General features: G+C 37.5%; 1 protein-coding gene across 2 annotated transcripts; it reads right to left on the reverse strand.

The window, feature by feature from the left end:
* Positions 1-141: 141 nt before the first annotated feature.
* ptprnb (protein tyrosine phosphatase receptor type Nb) lies at positions 142-22,118 on the reverse strand. 2 transcript variants are annotated; one of them, XM_059571399.1, is made up of 23 exons: positions 21,799-22,118; positions 19,653-19,703; positions 18,828-18,938; positions 18,037-18,142; positions 17,814-17,940; positions 17,374-17,703; positions 17,128-17,263; positions 16,971-17,005; positions 15,676-15,953; positions 15,349-15,435; positions 14,283-14,362; positions 13,642-13,706; positions 11,797-12,006; positions 11,289-11,537; positions 9,396-9,543; positions 9,050-9,123; positions 8,519-8,596; positions 7,856-7,975; positions 7,587-7,753; positions 2,474-2,527; positions 2,147-2,211; positions 1,974-2,047; positions 142-1,761 (listed from the first exon to the last, which is right to left on the reverse strand). In XM_059571399.1, the coding sequence occupies exons 1-23, from the start codon at positions 21,872-21,874 to the stop codon at positions 1,690-1,692; spliced, it is 2,793 nt and encodes a 930-aa protein (XP_059427382.1). In that variant the 5' UTR covers positions 21,875-22,118; the 3' UTR covers positions 142-1,689. The 2 variants fall into 2 exon arrangements, with proteins under 2 accessions (XP_059427382.1, XP_059427383.1); XM_059571400.1 differs by lacking the exon at positions 15,349-15,435.
* Between the last annotated feature and the right edge of the window lie 19 nt (positions 22,119-22,137).

A 22,137-nucleotide genomic window follows, 5' to 3' on the forward strand; every position in this document is an offset into this window, starting at 1 on the left:
TTCTGTCTATTTTCAATTTCAGAAGAATCCACTTAGGAATTAATAGTACAGTTCATTTGCAAAACATAATTGCTCAATATTATCAGATCTACTTAAAATTCAAATAAAACAAGGAATAAATAAAAAAGACGTACACAGTGATGCTGCTGCATCACTTAAGTTTTATTAGTCATCACAAGATACAAAATATGTTTTTTAATTTTTTTTTTTTTTTTTGATATGCAAGAAGAATAGAACATTTAAACAGACCACAATAACCAGAAAGATAGCAAAGTAGAGAAAGAGATTTCGACCAAGGAAAGGAAAAGAGGGAATTCTATCTCTCTGGCTTCACTATAATTTTCACAGCATGTTCTTCAGAATCAACACATTCTTGCTGTCACAATAGCATTCGACTTGAGTTCTCATGAAATTAAGTGTAATGGATTTGTCACTGAAATGTGGATTAACTGTGGAGACACATGTATAGGCTCAAATGGAATCTAAACTTTTTTTCCACATTATGTTCTGCTTGTGTGGGCAGTTGTCATAATTCTGTGTAATAGATTAAAACTTTAAAATGGAAATCAGTGAACATGCAAGAAGCTGAGGCATTTTTAGAATTCTGAGGGCACACATTCCATGCAAGCCTACACTTGACCATGGCTTAAGTTGAACAGGAGACCCGACAACAGCAACGCTTATGCTCATGACACTTTCTGTTTTTCCTCCAAAGTAAACAAGAGGATTGTGAAGCAAAATCACATAACACTGATGAAGTGTACATAACAGGACTAAGTCATACCACGGTGAAACAGAGGGCTGCGTAAAATGCACTTCCCTTTAGATAATTACATCTTTGTTACTAAGAGTGAAGGCGAGGAAGAAATCTGATCCTGAAGATCTTAAATATAGGTCCAAGTAGTATATTTTTGTGTCTATGAGCATTAATTTAAAGGAGATTTAATATTACATGCTGTAGGAAGGTAATATTGGGCAGAACTGGTTGGGATATGTGGTTTTCAGTGTATAAGTGCAGGAAAGCAGCAAAAATGAGTAGGGATGGCACGGAGTAAGTACTGTAACACTGAAAACAAGAATCATTTAATATAACACGTTATTTTTCTGTTTTAATCACAAACATAAGCCTACATAATGCTTATAATGATTTCACAAAATAAATTAAACTATGCCTGTCTAAAAAAAAAAAACTCACCCAGATTACCCACTGGGTTAAAAGAAAATCTGATTTTAATGTTTTTTTATCTGATATTTACCTATTTTAAAATTGAACTTAATATTATTCAGAAATACAAGTGCTAAAAGTTGACATTTTAATTTGCTAATAGCAGAATCTTCTGCGGAAAAAAAGGCTGCACAAATAGTTTCTCACAACTCTTGTAGTTAAGCACTTGGCACCATAAAAGTGGATCTTTATCTAGTGGAAAGCATGACTCTAACAAGAACCATAAAGATTAAAATATGGCACAATAAAATCTCTCACCCCTCTATACCACAGTGCAACCCAACACACTTTAGCTGTAACTCGATTTAAGTAAAAGATTTAGTAAGAGAGTATTGATTACTCATGCACATCCCTAATACTCGGTGGCCACATAAGGCATGTATGCACACATGCATGAAGTTGCTATGTAATTTATAAGTGTGTATGTATGCGTTTGTGTGCCTGCTCAGTCATGGGCATTCGTTTCACTGCGGTAGAGCTTTGAGAATAGCATTAACCTCTTCAGCCACAGCGGTCAGTGCGAACTCAAACTGATCCTAAGGAGAGAAAAAGCATAGATCTGCATTTCTATTTCACAATCCACTCCAACTCTTTTCATAACACTATCAGCACCAGTAAAAAAGATATACAGCAGTTACTGCAAGTGAGGGGAATAGGAGAGGCTGCTGATACTATGGTGTTTTATGGGTATAATAGTGCTTTGATTTTTGATATTGGACTCAGCTCTGCTTTTTTTTCCCTTCATTACCTTGGTGCGCACCATTCCTGGCCTCTGGTCTCTAATGTGTTCCAGGGTTGCAGCAATATCGATCTCCTTTACTCCTGAGTTGAAAACAAAGCAATAAACAACAATGTTCAGCATGCCCTACTTTTTAAACACTATTTCTTCACAAGCTTTACAAGTTTTCATCATGTGCTGACCTTTAGCCATGCGGTTCAGAACCATGTCAATCAGGATGTATGTTCCAGTCCGGCCTGTACCATCACTGCACAGAAGAGTGATACTGTGAGAAATATGTTCTGAAAAAACATCTTATGTGCAATTTATGAACATACAGTACATTCAGAATCAATGCAGTACTCCATATACAACAAGAATATTGTTTTTATTTCAAAACACCTAATAAAATGCATTTCTTGCATCTTGTCTTTAAATCTGATCAAACTAAGCTACTCCATTTAAAAAAAAAAAAAAAAAAAAAAAAAAAAACCTTGAATTCCTCAAATGCATCAATGTGTTATAAATACCTGCAGTGCACAATGATGGGGCAGGAGCGGCCACGGTAGCACTTATTGACTTTCCTAAGGAAAAAAAAAGAGATTTCCTGAAGGAAATACTAGTGCTTGCAAGGCAGCAATAGTTTTAAAGTCGGATTAGCTCAGGACTTAGGCTGTTTAGGGAAGTCGTGGCCTAATGGCTAGAGAGTCAGACTCCCAATCGAAGGGTTGTGAGTTCGAGTCCCGGGCCGGCAGGAATTGTGGGTGGGGGGAGTGCATGTACAGTTCTCTCTCCACCTTCAATACCACGACTTAGGTGCCCTTGAGCAAGGCATCGAACCCCCAACTGCTCCCCGGGCGCCGCAGCATAAATGGCTGCCCACTGCTCCGGGTGTGTGCTCACAGTGTGTGTGTGTGTGTTCACTGCTCTGTGTGTGTGCATTTCGGATGGGTTAAATGCAGAGCACAAATTCTGAGTATGGGTCACCGTACTTGGCTGAATGTCACGTCACTTTCACTTTCAGATGATGTCACGGGGTTCTGAGTAAATGAAATGACGGTTAGCAGTTGTCATGACATGTCGATCTCTGTCAGCTAGCCACTTCGGCAGGTTGAATTTTATATATATTAAGTAACAGAGCTTGTCTGGGACAAGAAGATTTTTTTGAAGGGGCAAGTGAAAGAGAATTTTACAACAAATGTGATTAAAAAATATAATTAGGGAATCACCAAAACTTCAGTGAGAATGATTCTGATTTTATTAAATTAGGTGCAAACAGCTTGTGGGCGGGGTTCGGGCTGGCACCCAGGCTAATTTATAGTGGTTAATGTACTGACAGTGACCAGGCTGTGCAGTTGAGGTTCACACAGCCTTTTTCTAGATGTTATCCATGTTTTATTTCTCAATGACATGCAAGAAAACAACCAAATAAAGGATTTCAAAAAAAAAAAAAACATACATACATACATATGTATATATAGTTTTTTGTGTACTTAGTCAAAAGTCCAAGCGGCAACTATAGTTGCTGGTGGGCAAAATGACTTCTAAGTACATATCATGAGGAAATTGGGTTTTACTGTGTTAATAAATCAAGGTTATTGGTCTGGTTTAGTGCTTTTTGTTTTCATAATATCCCACCTAAAACATAACTAAACACTTTAACTGACATAACTACTGTACAGTAGGCCTTAATTTAATAGGGAATAAATCTTTCAAAAGGAGGAGATGAGAGAGCAATCTTTCCACCGCTCTACTGCCCCTCTTCTGTGTCTGCTTTCGTCGTGAGGGGTGGGAATTTCCAGTTTTCAAGTGACAGCAGCAGTTTACAATAACAGTTTACAATTTTGTCAATAACAAAAAAAGGTAGAATGGAAAGATAAAGAGCTAACACATGGGATTAATTGATGTATTATTTTCTTCATTCTATTTATTTAACTAACACACCTCTAAGAATGAAAATATCAGCATGATCAATAATAAGTAAATAAATAACCAAGCAATCATGGGTGTAGCCTACACATGATAATTATTTTAAAAAGCATATATTTTAAAAAGAATATCATTGATTTAATGAATATCAAGGACTTCTGTCAGGGTTAATCCATTTGACCTAATCAATATGTGCCTATTCATAAAATATATTATATTTTACATATTTACGTCACAACGTATAGCATGCAAACATGTTTATGAAAATGTATAAAACTATTTATACCTTGACTAAGTAAAGGAACGTTCACCCAAAAATGGAAATTGTTTCATCTTCAAGTTGCAAACCTATGGGTTTCTTTCTTCTGTTGAGCAAAAATATGATATTTTGCTGAATGTTGGTAACCAAACAGTTAAATGCGTATTTTTCTTTCAGATATAATTTTGTATTATACAGATGTAATATTTTCTTTATTCTATTTATTTTTATTTATTTACTTTAATTTAACTTTTTAATACACAATACCTTGTTAGGGCTACTTAATGGCTGCACTTTATTCTGCTCTATGTTTCACCATTTTAAGACAAATGGATTTGTTGTTATCATATTCAAGATATTATAAGATAGATGCAGCCTTTTCCAGGGTTTGCGTCAAATGTTCTTTGACTTTTATGCATGATATATTTGTTTATGAATAAAGATTGATCTGTTGAAAGCAGTTAATATGAGTTAGATGCCAAATTCTCTCCTCCTATTCAAATTTGACATTAAAGGGGTGAATACAACATATTTGCCCACTGGCAACTATAGTTGCCACACATTCAAATATGATTTAAAAAAAAAAAACCTGGAGAAAATAATCAAACTGTATGGTTTGATTTGAAACACAGTAAAAAGTTACTCAGTTACACAGTTAGAAAACGGTTTTCTGTTTAGTAGTGTCGTATATGTTTATTATTCCTTTTTTAAATGTTTATTTTGGTATAATGATGATTGTGATTTGTATTGATGACATATATTTCATTTTTGAAGTTTAAAAAAACTAAAATTGTGATCTTTATTTATTATGTCAGAAAATACAAAAAAAAAATATGTTGCTCTGGGTATTATTTATTTTAGTATTTATAAAATATTATGATGATTGTAATTAAGTTTAAATAGTGCCTGAAGTGGAACAAATTGAGTAGTTTAAGACTAAAATAACTGCAGATATTTGTGAAAAACTAAATGAATAAAGATGAGAGAAATTTCAATACAGTGGTTGCCTTGCAAACACTGTAAAAATCGAGGTTTATGTATAGTAGAGACCCACATAGCTCAGAGGAAAACATCAGGACCACTTCACAGCAGAGAGCCAGAAAGATCAAAAAGAGCAGAATTATACCAGTCAAAAGTGGTAAAAAACAAGCAACTTTAACACTGAAATTTAAGAACACTAGTAAAAAAAAAGGAGAGGTAGACAGAGAATCACACAAAGAGAAAGTGTGAGGAGGGAGTTAGGCGATGGAGCGTTTCATCAGCGTTGCTGCAGCCACACCTGTCTGTGCTCATTTTTGTGACTATGCAACTGGAACCAGACTACTAGCTGCAAACCACAAAAATGACACAGACAGCTGTGCAATACTCGCTACTGCGCTCCATCGCTCTCAGAAAGAGACAGAAAGTGAGTAAGAGGTTCAAAGAGACTGTGGTAAAGAGACTGAAGAGAATGGAGGAAATAAAGTGAACATTGATGGAATGACATCATGTAATGGCAGCTAGAAGAGAAGAGAGAGCAAATGGAAGTGGAAATGACACACATAGAGCTGTCACAATAATGGAATTTTGGGTACAATAACTTTTGCAACTAATCATTCAGTCACTTTTTTGTGCATGACACTTATAATATAAACTTACTACACACACAGCTTAAGAACTCATATGTTTACCCTGAATTAAAAAAATGTATAATTTCCAGCTGTATAACAGTAATAGTAGACTTAGAGTAAACATTTTATAATACTACTACTACTTAGGTGTGTCCCCGACTAAGGATTTTCATAGTCGAATCGGAATTTTTAACACACAGGAAAAATGTGTAATGAACACCTTGCAGATATAAACGGGGTAAATAATGTTTTATGTTTTGATGAACAGACAGCTAACACTTAACGTCGACGAAACTATAACAATTTTTTTTTTTTACAGTAGTGTAATAATATACAATAGCTTTCATTATAACGTTAGTCTAAAACGTTAGCAGTTAATGTTCTGCATTTCTGTTTTGAGCTGCGCACGCTGAAGATAACCAGTAGAGTGACGCATTTGATAGCAAGTTTTTAATCAATGGGATTCAACTCATAATTTCATATAGCATACGCTTCGTTATTTATACAACATAACGTTAATTTTAAGACTTATAGGCTATTTACAAAAAGGGCTCAAATGCACATGAACTTATCTGCGGGGCTCCGAATGCGAACTCCTTTTGTGGAAGCATTCTTCACGAAACAATGTGCAGAAACACGGCAGCTAAACTCTAAAAATTCATAGCGTTTTAGTATAATGGTTTTCTCATTATAATAGTATGTATATAACAGTCCCAGTCATAGTTATTAATATTCTGCATTGTAGTTTGACCTGCTCTCGCTATGCACTGAAGAGATATCACCTTAATACTACAATGAAGGGCTTGACTCAAAACCAAAAGCATCTTATATCAGGTAAATAATATATCCACGATATATATACACTGGCTGAAATGTTTTGAAATCACTTGTACCCTACCTGTTTCGAAAAAAAATCCAGTTTCTGCCTGTGTCAGTCTCCCTGCCGCCAAGATGCTCCTCTGTCGGTAACGGATTATGGAAAGTGAAACATAAATCTATAGGGGTGTTTGGATTTATTCAAGCACTTTAAAATATTAATTCGAAGCTTCTTTCTTTTCAGATTCTTACATCTTTATCATAATAGGCTGTATATTAACTTATTGGGATAAAACCGGTAGTTCTATGTGAAATCAGACATTTGAGCTCCCCCATATAGTCAAAATGGCATAATCAATAACACCCCACGAATATTCGATTGTTAGAGTGGTAGTCGAATCAGGCTCCTTGAATCAAAGCATCGATTCGTCGACTATTCGGAGTCACCCCTACTACTACTACTACTACTACTACTATTGCTCAGGGGGAAATTACATGAATAACAATATTTTAAATATGTATAAATTTAACTTAATATTTAATTACTAATAATAAATAGTAACTGAACAAAATACAAATATATCTCAAATTTAAATCATTAGAATGATACAATTTCTGATTTTATTACATACTTTTATTACTATTAGTATGCAATCACTTTTTTCCTGTGCACTTTTCAGATTTGCACAGCAATTGTGGTCATTTCAAATAATTACCATTAAAGCAAACCATCATTGCCAGGTGATTGTTGGGCCTAGATGTGTAAATAGTAATATATACTTTAATACAATAAATATATAAAAAGAAATACACACATACTATATAGTATATAGTGTTCCTCTAGCTCAAGTGGTAGAGCATTGCATGTCAAGCGTAAGGTCGGGGGTTCGATTCCCCGGGAACACATGATAGGTAAAAATTGATAGCCTGAATGCACTGTAAGTCGCTTAGGATAAAAGCGTCTGTTAAATGCATACATTTATTTAATTATTTTATTTATTACATACTATGTGCAAGCATGTGCTGTACCTGCGGAAGTCCAGCAGAGACCGTGTGGAGGTGGGTATTCCCTTTGCAGGCCAGCTCAAGAAGTGGAACTGAGTGAGAGTACGAGTTTCCTGGGTTTGGACGTTCTTCAGGTAGAAACTCCGCACAAGGAAGTCATTACACCAGATATGCTCAGACACCAGGTTCACCTGATTGAGATAATTAAAGGTGAACATAATATTTGATGTAGTTTACACTACATAAAGCAAACATCTCAGAACATCTAATGAGATTCACAAGTTCACACAAACCTCATAAATGTGGTAGAGAGAAGAGCCCTCATCGGGCCAATAGCGATCACACTGCTTTTCTCCATCCTCAACCAGAGCCGTCATCATCACTATGACTGTACACCCGCTCTCCCAAACCATCTGTACAATACACATGGCTTACAAAACATGCCATTTACGCAGTATTTACATAAATGCACAGAAAAGAAGCACTAATTCATAGAACTGTGTAAAAAAAAATGAAAAAACACTACCATTCAAATATGTGGCATCAAGATGTTTTTAAAATTCACCAAGGCTTCAGAACCAAGGCTCCACTTTTATACTCCATTTAAATTTTTTGTGTGTTTTTTTTTTTTTTACTTCTGTGTTGGTAAAACGGAAATTTCTGCAGCCATTACTCCGGTCTTCAGTGTCACATGATCTTTTAGAAATCATCCAATAAACTATTCTTAATATCAACCATGAAAACCGTTGTTTAGCTTAATTTTTTTTTAATTATTTGTTGACGTTTATAAATCAGCTTATTGCATCCTTGTTGAATAAAAGCATTAATATCATTGAGAAAAAAAAAAGAATTTCATTGACCCCCAAACTTTGAAATGGTAGTTTACTTTTCAAGCAACTTGAATATCTTTTAATATCAATGACTACATTGCTATTAAATCCACACATGTGACTGACCTGCCAGAAATCAGAGATAGTGTGTGAGAGAGGACCTTGGGTGGCAATATACGCAGGCATCCGGGGGTCATGCTCGATCTTAAGGGTCAACAGGAGACAAAAGGTCAGGGGTCAGTGCTTTAGCCCTCTTAACCCTGGAACTGTCCATCACCACGACAACAAGCCATTAATGTGATATGAAGTGCATGAATGCTTAATTGATGATCCCTAGCTCTCAACTACAACAGAGCAGCGGGGAATTCCAGACCTACACATTCTGAATGAGATCAATACAATGTAACCATGGCAACACTGAGAGGGGGATTCCGAAACCAGTGGCAGCCTTGCACGTCTATGAAGAATAAATGGATTATCGCCTTGGTAACAGAAAGGGATGCAAGGAAAAGAGGGCTTTCTAGCCTTAGCTTTCTATCTTAGATCTCAGCTATAGAGAGCAGGAAAGAGACCATGATAAAGGCTCTTCAAACTGTCATGTTTCCATTTCTAAAGAAATAAGTCACATGATGAGGACCATCAAGTGCACATACTTACAATGGTGCTGGCATTGATGTAATCTGTCCTGGAGGGGTTAATCTCAGCCTTCAGCTTCACTCTTGAATGGTCATCTGCAAAAACAACTGACATTTACACACCTAATCTATTTAAAAAGAGGAAAAGTTAATCAGGTTGTGTGACGAGACACAGGTTGCGTTCCAATTTGCGTACTTATGCACTAGTCTATGCCATTTTTAGTATAAATAATAGTGTGAGTAATGTGTTCAAACCGAAGATTTCCTAAAAGACAAAGTGGACACTTACCCTTCAGACACACTTGCATAGAAAATGAAGGAGTTTCAAGACAAGCAGGGGGGTAGGGGAGCATTGGGGTCTTACTCACAGGGCACAGCATCGGCGCAGCGGTTCTTCTTGACATTACTTTCACTCTGGGCAGCTGAGATGGTGCTGAGTTCTGCCTGATAGGAGCACAGAGCCTCCCACTCTTTGAGCAAACGGTCTTTATTCTTCAGATGATCCTCCATATATGCCTAGAAAGCATGAAAGAGAAAATAATAGAGACCCCTTATTTCTCAGCTGCTCATTCATGTGATTCTTAAAAAAAAAAGTGAAAAATGTGATAATGATAATAAACCAACTATATTAAAACAGAAACAAAGCATTCTTTATAAAACCATGGCATTAAAATGAATGTATATAAGCAGCTGAAGGGCAATTTATATTCAAAGCATTAAACAAAGTGAAAAAAAGTCACAAAAAAAAATCACACTAAGGATTTTAACTACAAACAGTTACACTTAATTTGTACAGTGTACACTAGGGGTGTAACGGTATGCAAAAATCACGGTTCGGTACGTACCTCGGTTTTGAAGTCACGGTTCGGTTCATTTTCGGTACAGTAAGGGAAAGAAATGGAAACATGTAGGCCTGCTCATATTTAAAAAATATATATAACTTTTCCAAAGTGTAAAGTTGCAGCATCAACAGTTTCAGTTTTTAGACCTGCTTAGATTTCGTTATTGCGTTGGACCGATCGGAATTAAGAACAAAGGTTTGTTTAAATGCCGACGGGAGCTGCGTTTGAATTACAATCGTTTTTTTCCTAGTTGTAGTGATTTTCACACTCACGTGATGCCTTTTGAAAACCTTAGGCCGGTGACACACTGGCATATTGCACCTGTCAAACATAGTCTATTTTGCCGTCAATACTGTTGACAGTGTCCTTTATCAGTAGGCTTTATATTTATGCTCACATGAAGTATAGATATTGTTGTCGTGAAGACAAGATCCTGGTCTGTCGGCGGCCTCCCTCTAAGTCACCTACAGTAGCAGCAGCACGCCAGCGCCTCGTCAGGCACGATTCTGGTGTGTAAAGACACAGAAAACGCGAGGCAGCCATCACACAACTGACACGCAGCAGAAACGCCACGCTCATGCCACGCAGCCAGTGTGTCGGTCTCACCGGCCTTAGAATCAGCTGCAGGGCGGGATTTATTTATTTTTCCAATTAGAAGCACGATTTGTGCTGAACGCAGAGACTTCTGCCACTTAATATGTTCGTTTGGAAACATGAAAATGTACCTATGTTCCGCGCACAAAATATTGCATTCGGTCATTCGGCACACACGTGCACCGTACCGAAAGCCCTGTACCGAAACGGTCCGGTACGAATACACGTACCGTAACACCCCTAGTGTACACATTTTTACAGTGCAATTAAACAACAAATATTAAGTAAAATTACTTGCATGTAACTGCATGTACGTACTAGTTACTAGGGTTTGGTTTAGGTTTTTTTTTTTTTTTTACATCTAATTATACTGTTATTACTATGTTATGTACATGTAACAAGTGTTACACCTTAAAATAAAGTGTTATCCTACAAAGTTTTAATAATCATTCTAATTCTATGGTAGTATGCAAGTCCACACCAAAAATATATAGACAACAGCAGAGGAACAATATCATTGGAATCACTGTCAGAATCATTTTTTTTCCAGCTGATAAATGATAAACACTAACAGACAATGAGAATCCAATTCAACCTTAAACAGCACAAGCATTTAAAGTGCCAAATGAATAACCGGCAGCATGCTTATAACAGACCTTATCTGACTATAACAGAACGTAATAGTCCATGCCTTTGGATGCTAATATAGTTATCTTTACAGTTATCATTCTTGGTGTAAAATGGGCTTTTAAGGTTATGCACTGAAAGCTCATTTTTATTTATTTTATTTTTTTTGCATCTGTAAATAGGGGGTTGCATGTCTACCAGTATCATATGGCCCGTGGAGATATCCATATTAGACTGCGCTGGCTCCTCACACCAGGAGGGGGTGCTGCTGTGCGAACTAGGGCTTGGCTGAGGTGCATCACTGAACTGTGAGGACACACTGCTGACTCGTGACGTATCCGTTCCTCCCCCACCTCCTCCTCCTGGACTGGCACCAGTTGCAGCTCCGACCCCGCAGTCCTGCCTTCCGAGAGAGGACTTAGCAGCCATGTGCTGTCGACAAAGATCCTGAGAAATTAAGAAAAGACTACTGACAAACTGCAGCACATTCTGCATATGCAATTCGCAGTAACTAATTATTGCAGCTAATCAATTTGCTCTGGTTTGCTTATGCTCTAATCAAATAAATCTGATCACATTAGTATCTGACAGTCACATGCCATCATGAGCAACCCTGCTAAAATCAGTTGGGATTCAAATAGATGGTTGCAGAAAATGTTTGTACTGCAGATATGTGATGCAGTGCGTATGCCAAACCGTTCCAAACCTGGTACTCATAATGCGTCACATTTCCTGCTTCAGGTCCAAGTCCCAGTTTCCCTGAGGCCAACTGGCGGGCATGGGTGCGCAGGCAGGCGATGGTCAGGGCCCCCACCAGGAGTCCACCCACACAAGCCACACCCACAAACATGAGGAACACCCACTGGGTGTTGTCACGTACACGTGTTGCCACTGGCAACGCATGACCATCACTCTTCTGGAAAAAAGGAGAAATGAAAACTAACATATGAATCATAAATCATTATTACATCCCATAGCCCCAATTAATGCTGTTACAATCAAAATAGCAGATACAAACAAGAGATGTAACCCTTTTAATAAGCTGGTGTTTGGTAGGCGTTCTGGCACACTATGACTGCCGTCGCATCATCCAGGTGAACTGATGGTGAATCACACTAATAGTGGATGAGGAATCCCCCCACAATGTATATATATATGTGTGCAATTCATTATGATTAATTAAAAATTTACTCTCCAGAAGAACCACAAAGGACTGTGCAGCTGTAACACTTTGAAATGCAAAAGTGCAAGTCCATGAGGGAAAGACAAGTATTAAAACCGTACATTCCCACCCTGCTGTCTGGAAGTATGATCTCTGTGGGGTCACCGGTTGCTATGGCAACATCACAACCTTTGATGTAAGCGCCATGGCCATTAAAATGTCAATAGACAGAAAGCAAAGAACTGATGAGAGAAAACAGAGGAAAATACTATACAAGTCGTTTATTACAAGGCATTTCAACACATATGAATCCCATAATATTCTCTAGCCTTCTGCTGGAATGATGCAGACCACCACACAGGAGACAGGGGCATTACATCACTCCTGTGCACACCGCACTGACCTTGTCTCCACAGCAACCATCTTTACCTGACATCACTGTCTGTGCGGAGATTCTGAGTTGCAAATCATTCTGATTGGTCATTTTTATTGCGCGTTCTTTATTTCAACAAATCACTGAGTAGTTCAAGGAAAACAGTTTAACGACTGCCGCAGGTTCCTAGATTCAAATAAAACCAGACTGGACCGTCTCTAATGTGGCCAGTAAACTAATTTATTACAATTCACATTGAAACCACTGACTTCGAAGGGTGAGTAAAATGAATGAATGCAGGGGAAAACAAGGAGTTAGACAGTATGTGGTAAAAACAGTCACATTTTCATATATTTTTTCCCGCCACATGTTAGTCTGTAAGAGATTTCTAACGATAAGCAAAAAACGTCAAATAAATCAAGTAAACTGAAATGACAGCTATTCGCCTATTAACGGGATAAAATAATGTAAGATAACATTAACACAACATAAAATGTATTTCAGTTCAAGAGAAAGTTTAACTCACCAAATAAATCAATAAATGGAGAATATAATGGAGAATGAAAAGCGCTCGCGCCCGGTGGTCCGCTGAAGATCAGCAGAAACCTCTAGGTGCAATAACCGTAGAGCTCGTTTTTTCCCGCCGGTTTGACATTTGAATTTTGATCAGTTTTTTTAGGAACTGTAATGGCTGGTAAATTTATGTTCGCAGGAAACGAACAACGGTGACGGAGCTCAGCCCTGGCACGGACATCGTGCTGTTTCGCGGAAATGTTGCGTTCTGAGGGGAGAAGCATTTGGGATGCCAATCGGCCGCGCGCTTTGGAGTCGTGAACGCCCCTGACAGTTTGACACGTATGATGTCGTTGTCATAGCAACACAGCAAATGAGACGGGGGTGGGTGTCAGGGGTCTTGTGAGATAGTCCTCCTCAAGCATAGGAGAGAGAGAACTTCGTGGGAAAGGACTAAACAACGGGTACACAAGTTAAGACTGTATGTTTCTGCACATCCTTACCTCCCCAACACCTGCCTGAAGCACCTTTAGACCAGTCTCAGATTCTAGAAGGACCTTTTGAGCCACTGCATGTGAAGCAATAAATGTGAAGACAGTCACAGACAGCTTATTCTAATGTTGTCTCAGCATAATTTTTTTTGTAAGCTGATTCACATAAGACATTTACATGAACACCTTGCCAGTCTGCTTAATAAAGAAATAAACCACAAAAGTTCTGCATTACTGTGATTTTATCATGTGATAAATATCACTGTAGTGCACATGCAGCTTCAAGTAGCATTTGCTGTTAGCTGCAGTAACCGCAATATGATAAAATATACCAATGTTAAGTTACAGACCAAAAATGCTGATGACTCATGCTGCACTCACTTATTTTGTCAAATCAAATGCTCTTTAGAATAAGAATGCTCCTTCCCTAATAATACTTACGTCTGACCAGTGGCAACTCAGTGGTAATATAAAATAAAAGCCTTTTGCTATTTAAAAAATCCTGAATGTCCTGTTTATGTCAAGACAACAATACAAAGCCTATCAGGTATTTAAGTTTTACATTTATTTGTATGTCTTTTGAGCCATCTCAAAAACAATTGTGTGACAGATGTCACTCTTAATAGACATTAAACATTGTCTTCATTACTTACCAGCTTTTTCGGATACCTCACTTGCTGTTAAATTCTGGCTGTTTGGGAGCACCCGGAAAGTGACAGCTGGACCAACCACACTGTAGAGCAGAATTTTTGATCACATGCAAGTTTGCCATATGATTATGTGCAAGGTTTGAAGTTAACCTTTTTTACTCATCAGCCAGTTTGGCTTCAAATTATTAGAAATAAACCAGATTATCAAAATATAAGCTTAGATTTAAATATATTTATTAATAAGTCTGACTCTGAATCATTTAATGGTTTTCCGTTTTATGACCTTTAATCATTGTTTGCAGATACCATAAAAATTAAATGAAATACAAACAAATTCTCTGTGAATCAATTTTCACATATTCAAATTGTAAATGCATGCCATGGTGTGGTGCTTCTCATCCACTGGGAAATCTTTAAGCTTTGTCTTGGAGGCTCATCTTAAAGTAAGGGCTCTGATAGTGATTGCATGCAAAGTGATGACAATTTATGGATCACAATTTGTCAAATTGGCTAGTGAGTTTACCCACCTTGTTTGATTTTCATCCGCATTTGGTGGGTTGGTGGATTTTAATTTTAGACCCTGATTATGTGTTAGATATTGGGATCCAAGCAATAAAGAGAGGACAAGTAGTGGAGCAAATCCACTTTTGAGGTCAGTTCATTCCACTACCTTTCTCTCTCATTCTTTCCCTCTTAGCCATCCCCCTCTGTCTTCCAAGGACAATGGATCAAGGTTCCAGCTCACCACAGTTTGATTTAGTAAAAAGAGGTAGTGGGATTAGCATTTGCTTCCTAACCACATCAACAAACAGCAATCAAGACTGTTTGCATTGATTAAATAATTATGTCAAATAAATAAACCATAGGTTAAGCTAAGTAAGGTTAAACAGCTTGTCTCCGTCTTTCCATTTCCTCAGATTCTTTGTTAGTAAATGCCTTTGCAAGCTTTGTGAATTAAAAAAGCTTAGGGGTTAGTACACTTTCAATATCTAATCAAGGCCCACTACTAAAGCAAAATATGGGACTATACTCAGCTGTTTCCACCTCCCTGCTCTAAACCTAGGCCTACCTGATATTGATGAAAGAGCCAGTGGTGAGATGGATCCTCTCAGCAAGGGTCTTCAGTAGATGAACCCCATTGGACAGAGTGAGAAGGCTGTAGAGACACATACACATTCATACACCCACATACACACTTTCACAAGCACAAACTAACACAGAATTCACAAAAACAACACACAAACAGACTCTCCACTGAATAGCCAGTTTGATGTGTGCCCCCAGGTCCTTCGTTAATGTAGTGTTTTGAAAACAAATTCCACATGACTACTTTACTTTCAGATAAAAGGAACACCCACATAAACTAAAACTGAGTCCAACAGTCTGTTAGTTGTACCTCTGATTTGTGACAATGTATCCAAATTCCTCCTTTAACTTGGTTTCATTCTTTCCTGGCTTCACACTCAAGGCTCCCTTTCCAAGTTGTCCATCCTCTTGTTTGAGAGATGAAGGCCCTAGTACACTAGAACCTATTGGGATGGAGTTATCCTGGGAAGCCCCTTGGGAACCTTCCGGAGAGGTTTTGGCCCCGTTGAGTGAAGAATTGGAGGAATTTGTAGCTGGGGCAGAAGCCTTCTCCACCACATGGGTCATCTCCCCCTCCGTAATCTTCATCTGATGAAGCACATAAGACATGCCATGTCAAGTTGACTGCCTATAGATAATAATTTGTTCAATGTTTGATGTACACTGAAAACAAATAGGTGTAGGATAAAAAAAATTAATTCAGAAATTGCAGGTAAAAAAAAATACAGCTAAAAAGCAATGGCAAATAACGCATTGAATGAAACATGAAATTTAAGTAGAAAAAATGAAATTAAGGTTTCTTGTAAAATGTACTTCATTAGTATTTGTTTTATTTGCAATTTCTAGTCTTTTCTCTCTTTTTCTCTTTAAAATGCTTTTGAGTGGGCCATAAAGCAGTGTATGTTTATTTTCTGACCAACCATGATTATTGATGTAACAGGGCCGAAAGGTTATCATGTTGCAGCAGTACTGAAGCACCTAAAATACTATTCAGAGATAAACTAATGTTGGCTTAGAGGCCTAAAATATAAAAGACCTACAAAACAAATCACACATAATCATGCCTCATGTTTCCCACATATAATATATTTATGTTCATAATATTTTGAGTTAAGAATCGCTGCCCCCTGCAGGTAATATATAGGATTACTATTGAGATCAACCAAACTTTTAAATTTTATTAAAGGCTGGAATACTCTACAAATTTATTTATTTATTATTATTATTTTTTTTTTTTACATATTTACAGTTTGGACAAAGTCAAAGCCAGTCTGCAGAGCTGACAGATATGACAGTAAATTGAAAAGAGTTTGATGGACACCTCCAGTTTTTATCTTCAGACTATGATTACATTGAGTCCATGTTTGATATTTTAAGCCAGAAATTTTTTTTTTTCATTTGTCTTGTGTCTTCCAGCTGCAGTTTATTGTTTTCGGAAAGTACTGAAAGTCTGGTAGTACATGATCCTCTGCTGTTTTAAGGTGGGATGTTCAGTTTTTCCTCTGGAGCAAATTCAGCATGTGTAAAATCAAATCCGAATTTTAGCCAGGTAGTGTAGTCCAGCCTTAAATCACTTAAAAACAGCAGAAACATTTTGATGCTCACCACTTTTGGAGAGACAGAGGAATCCTTTGTTTCAGCTGAATGAAGGAAATCAAGCAGTTATGACTTTACATATATTTTGGAGTTCCAACTATATGGTGTGTATATCTTGAAGATGTATACTGATATTTTATAGAAAGTGAAATCTAAGCGTGCTCACGTGTTCTCTGATTGTTTGTTGGTTCATTTTGCAGGAGCTGAAGGACAGTAAATAGACGCTCCATCTCTTCAGGTTTCAGATGGTTTAGATCAAATCCATGTTGCAGGAGCAGCTCATTTAGGCTCTGTTGAGTGGTTCCTGGGGTCAGAGTTTAGAAGTCATTGCCAAAATAGGCAAATACTTTGTAGAAACACATTTCGAAATGATAAACGTTAACACTATCTCACCACTGTGCCTAGATAACACTCCATACTTCTGAGGACCTTTCTTTTGCTCCTGTTGGCTATTGATCTTTTCATCCTGGGAAAATAAGTCTTTGTTATAGTCCTTGTAGTCAAGCGGAAAGTCCAGATCCTGGAAAAAAGATGAGGAGGAGTGAGGTGCTGCCACACCATGGCGTGATGTGGGCTGTGCAGGCGAAGAAAGGAGGAGAGTCATCAGATCCTGCAGAAGCTGATCATCTTTATCTAGAGATGGAGGAAGTGGTGAATTTCCCCTAATATGAGTGGAGGCTGGTGGGTACCTGCCTCCCTCTACCAGGTTCAAAGAACGCTCCTCTTCATCTTGGTAACCATACTGTAAAGCAGAAAGACATGATGATGGAATTAAAGAGAAGTAGTTGTAGACCAATGCTCCAAGCTACAATCAGTGCAGTTTAACAAAGGGCTTTGTGTTTGGGCTCTCACTCTCTGGTAACTATAAGGATCCAGACTCTGCATATGGAGAGATGACTGAGGTGGATCAACAATCATGTAGTCCATATAGGGCTCCACCATTTTGGGCTTGAGCTGGATTGTTTGGCCACTCTGAGACCTTTAATAATGGAGAGATTCAGAAAGAAATCAATGCAGTGAAATAAAAAAATGGAAACTGAGAGTAATGTGATTACATGACAAAAGTAAGAATTACTCTGTGGATGGGCCATTCTTTATCCCAGAAGAAATTGGGATCTTCGGAACTTTGCTAAGCTCTTTCTTAATCATTGATTGGGTGACATCATCCTGCCAAGTTAATCCTGCAAAATAATTCACATTGACTCAGAGCAACCAAAAAGGTTTATGTTTGTAAATGACAAAATAAGAATTTCAATGATAAAGAAAAGGACAAATCTAGTTAAAAACATGTCACATAAGTTCTTATTTACTCTTTGCATTTGTTTTGGATTCTAACGACACAATTTGTGGTAACCATTAAGTAATAACATTACATATCAGTAAAAGTAATATCATGAGTTATTAATATGTATTTAAGCTTTTCACAAAGTAAGGATTCACGATTGCCCACAGTGGTCCTCTATATGATGTATCATCCTAAGGTTTTCTTTTTAAGACTCAAAAAGGCTTTTTATGCCCTTTTAACTTTATGCCATAAAAAAGAATTTAAAAACATTCTTCATAGAAGTAGTGTTTTAAGTCCTTTCTATGAATTACATTTTATTGTATTTTTTTATTAAATTACAAAAATGAGCATCATGTCATTGACTCATGGTACATTTACACATATATTTAAGTATTCATTTGACCTTGGTTACTGTGGCAACATGTGGGCGATTTTCTGTCACATGCAGGTGGATGAATCGTCGCTGGGTCCATTGTGTTTACATTGTGTTGTTGCTATGGCAACGACATTTTTTTCAAGCAGGAAATGTGCTTAGAAATTCAGTCTGCACTGAAGCATCTTCAAATTTCTGTGAAACTCACCTTCCTTCATAAGTGTCTGCAGTAATGACTGCAGTCTGTCCAGTAGAACTGTAGTCACCCTGTAGTGAAACCTTTCCTTCTTTTGTGTAAGACACTGACCAAAAAGCTCATCTGTAACACACATACAGAAACCTTAGACTATATCTTTTGTAGGAATACAGACAGTGGACATTGCCTGCTGAGATCAGCTTTTTATTTAATGTATTTGTACTAGTCACAAACAGACAAAAAATACAAGTTTATCAACGTTTATCTGAGGGTCTCTTCCTTTCTATATTACACTTCCTCACCCCTGCTCTTTCTGCTTTTATTTGACATAAACAGAGACTACGAAGAAGGTGAAGTTGTGATGTCACAGTTGCCATGGAAACGGTTGAAGAACACTGATTAGGTAAGGCCAGGTGCTGCTGAAAGTGAGTGTTTACTGTGTAGTCAATGATTTTTTTACACACACTACTGCACATATAAGCTTTTATCTAACAGCTACAAATATTCAAAGATCAAACCTATGTATATATATATAAAACGATCATTACAATATTTGTTTTTTTTTTATAACAAAGTCAGCAGATTTATCAGCTTTACAGTGAAGACTAAGGTAATTATATACACACAAAAACACCAAAAGGACGGCAAGACTAATGAATGAAAGCTAAATAAAATAAAAGATTGTAGGATAGTGCTGATACCATTAAGTTGTGCCATAATTACACAACTGTGCCAGGGACATTTGGCAAGTCTCATTATTTAGCTTTTTTTTCCAGTAGTGAGCTACACATTGTACAAGGGTCAAAAACTGGATCTGTAAAATATGGCTGCACTCACCATCCCAGCAAACCTGACCACTGAAGCACAGGCCTCCATCAAACAGACAGCCTTGACAGAGAGAAACAGAAAAAGAGAGCGTATGAGAGGGTAATTGTTTTGACATTTGACAAAACAGACAAGCAAAGACCCTCTTTTCTTGAATGTGTGCAGGTTGTTTCAAGATCTCAAGACAAACATGCCATAGGTGTGAGTTCCAGTTCCAGAAAGAGCTAAATACAGATCACAAGCACAGATCTAACTACTTCTGGACCATATGACAGTGTGTGCAATTGATTAGCAGATACTGTCAGTCAATTTAACACAATAGCAACATACAAGTAATGATTTGGAATAATATCCGAAGAACATAATGGACGTTGGTAAAGATTTGCCAGAATTCTGTGAGACAAAACAAGCAAGGGCGGCTCCAACTACCATCTGCTTCTCCATACAAATGTTCACTAATAGCATTTACACAAAAGAATTCTAAATAACTGGGGGGGGGGGGGGGGGGGGGGGCAATATCAAGATCTTTAGGACAAGCCAACTGCTCAAGTTTGTTTGAAAGCATAACAAAATGTGCACTCTGCCAATCTTTCATTTCCTCCAGTACCCTTGTGCTCTCTCAAACATACACACACACACTTGAGAGTTGGGCAGACACACTAGTCATACATAATTGAATCATTGAGATGAAAGTTGTTTACATGAGTGGGAGTTCCTGCTCAAGTCTGCTGTACGCCTCCTCTGTCAAAATATATGTAAAGTCTTACTGAGACTGTATACAATGTAGAAAAGAAGAGCTCATTGTGCACTGTTTCTTAATCTAGAAACAATCATTTCACATTTTCTATTTCTTCTGCCACCTTTGACACATGGAGATCAATTTAAGCTGTTCGCCTTCCTACACAACAGCTCTCTCATAGCTTTATGATTTATTCCCAGAGAGTTCTGTATGCTTCTGAGAGACGTGTTCCCTGACAGTGACGGCTGTTACAAGAATGACGTGGGATGGCTCGTCAGTGGTGAGTCAGCCTGCAGAAGAGGAGCTAATACAAATGCAATGCACAAGCGACATACCATCTCTTTATGACACATGTAATCCGACCCCCCCCCCCCCCAAACATGATACAACCCATCGACTTCAAAACAATTGAGTACAAATGTTCTCAAATCGACCCATTGTGCGCTATTACAGATTAACTACTTCCGCTGTCCATGGTGCTGAATTTTCAAACCACAACAAACAGAACAAGACCTCGCAGCAATGGACTATAACCGCGAAAGAAAATCGTAAAATGTTTATGAAGACAGGGTTGTTGAATTGTTGAAATTATAGTAATGACACTAAATATTCATATAGTACCACATTAAAAACACTGATAACTCTTCCCATCCCAGCTAAGGCGTTATTGCGGGGTCTATGAATCATGCCGTTATCTGATGTCGCCAGATTGTCAAACGCTGCCATCCCTTTTTCCTGAGAATACGAATATTATATAATACAGTAAGTAAAAAGAATAATGCAAATAAGTAAATTTAAATTTTGCACAACACCACAAACTTAGTTTAATAATAGTGTATTTACATTTTGAAAAAAACAATTCTGGTAACGTTTAAGCTAAAACATTTAGCCAAAATAAGATCAATTGAATGCTAACAATTAAAATACAGATTATTTTCCCATAATCTTAAAGACAATATTTGAAAACGAGGCACATTTTCCACAATTAAACATTATCTTTAAGCGTTGCCATTCATTCAACCCGAGACAAGCTTTATCTCATCGACGTCAACATTTACAGCAAGCACACGATTTTCTATGACACATTTCTATTAAATTAATGCAAACAAATTTACAAATAACGTTTTGCATGCATGTTCATACTTCTTGTGCAAGAGTTCCAAACCAAAAAATAACGCGTTTTTACCAGTTCCTTATGCATCTTTAGATGATGAATGTCACATAAGCGTTTAAGCAAAAAAAAAAAAAGCAAAAAAAAAAAAAAAAAGGAATCTAGTCTATAGCCTTTTGCATATGCATTTAATATAAGTTGTTGGGGGTGCATTGTAAAATCTGATATTTAATAATTATCGTTTTCCAAAGTTGGATCATGCATCATTCAATCAGCTGAAGGTAACCTGTGGCTCGTGCTCGACATACCGTATCTATCACCGGTGCCAAGCTGACAACACGCAGTCCCCAAACAGACAAGCATCCACAGAAGAGACGCTTTCATCTTCCCTCGGCTTTTCTTTGCACTATTCTCGTTTACATCGACATATTTAGATGACACAGCGAGCAGTGTGATGTTGCGCGTGCCAAACTCAACAAACACGAGACTTGGGTAAGAGTGCGATAAAGATGAGTGTTTGCGAGCAAAAGTGCGCTCCCGAAGGGAGGGGGTGAGAGGACTGGACAGACAGAAAACCCGGAAAGTGGGCACGACGATCAGTACAGTAATGCAGTTATTTTGAGCAATACACAAATTACGTCATAATG

The sequence above is a fragment of the Carassius carassius genome, chromosome 17, assembly GCF_963082965.1.
Source record: "Carassius carassius chromosome 17, fCarCar2.1, whole genome shotgun sequence".
Taxonomy (NCBI): Eukaryota; Metazoa; Chordata; class Actinopteri; order Cypriniformes; family Cyprinidae; genus Carassius; species Carassius carassius.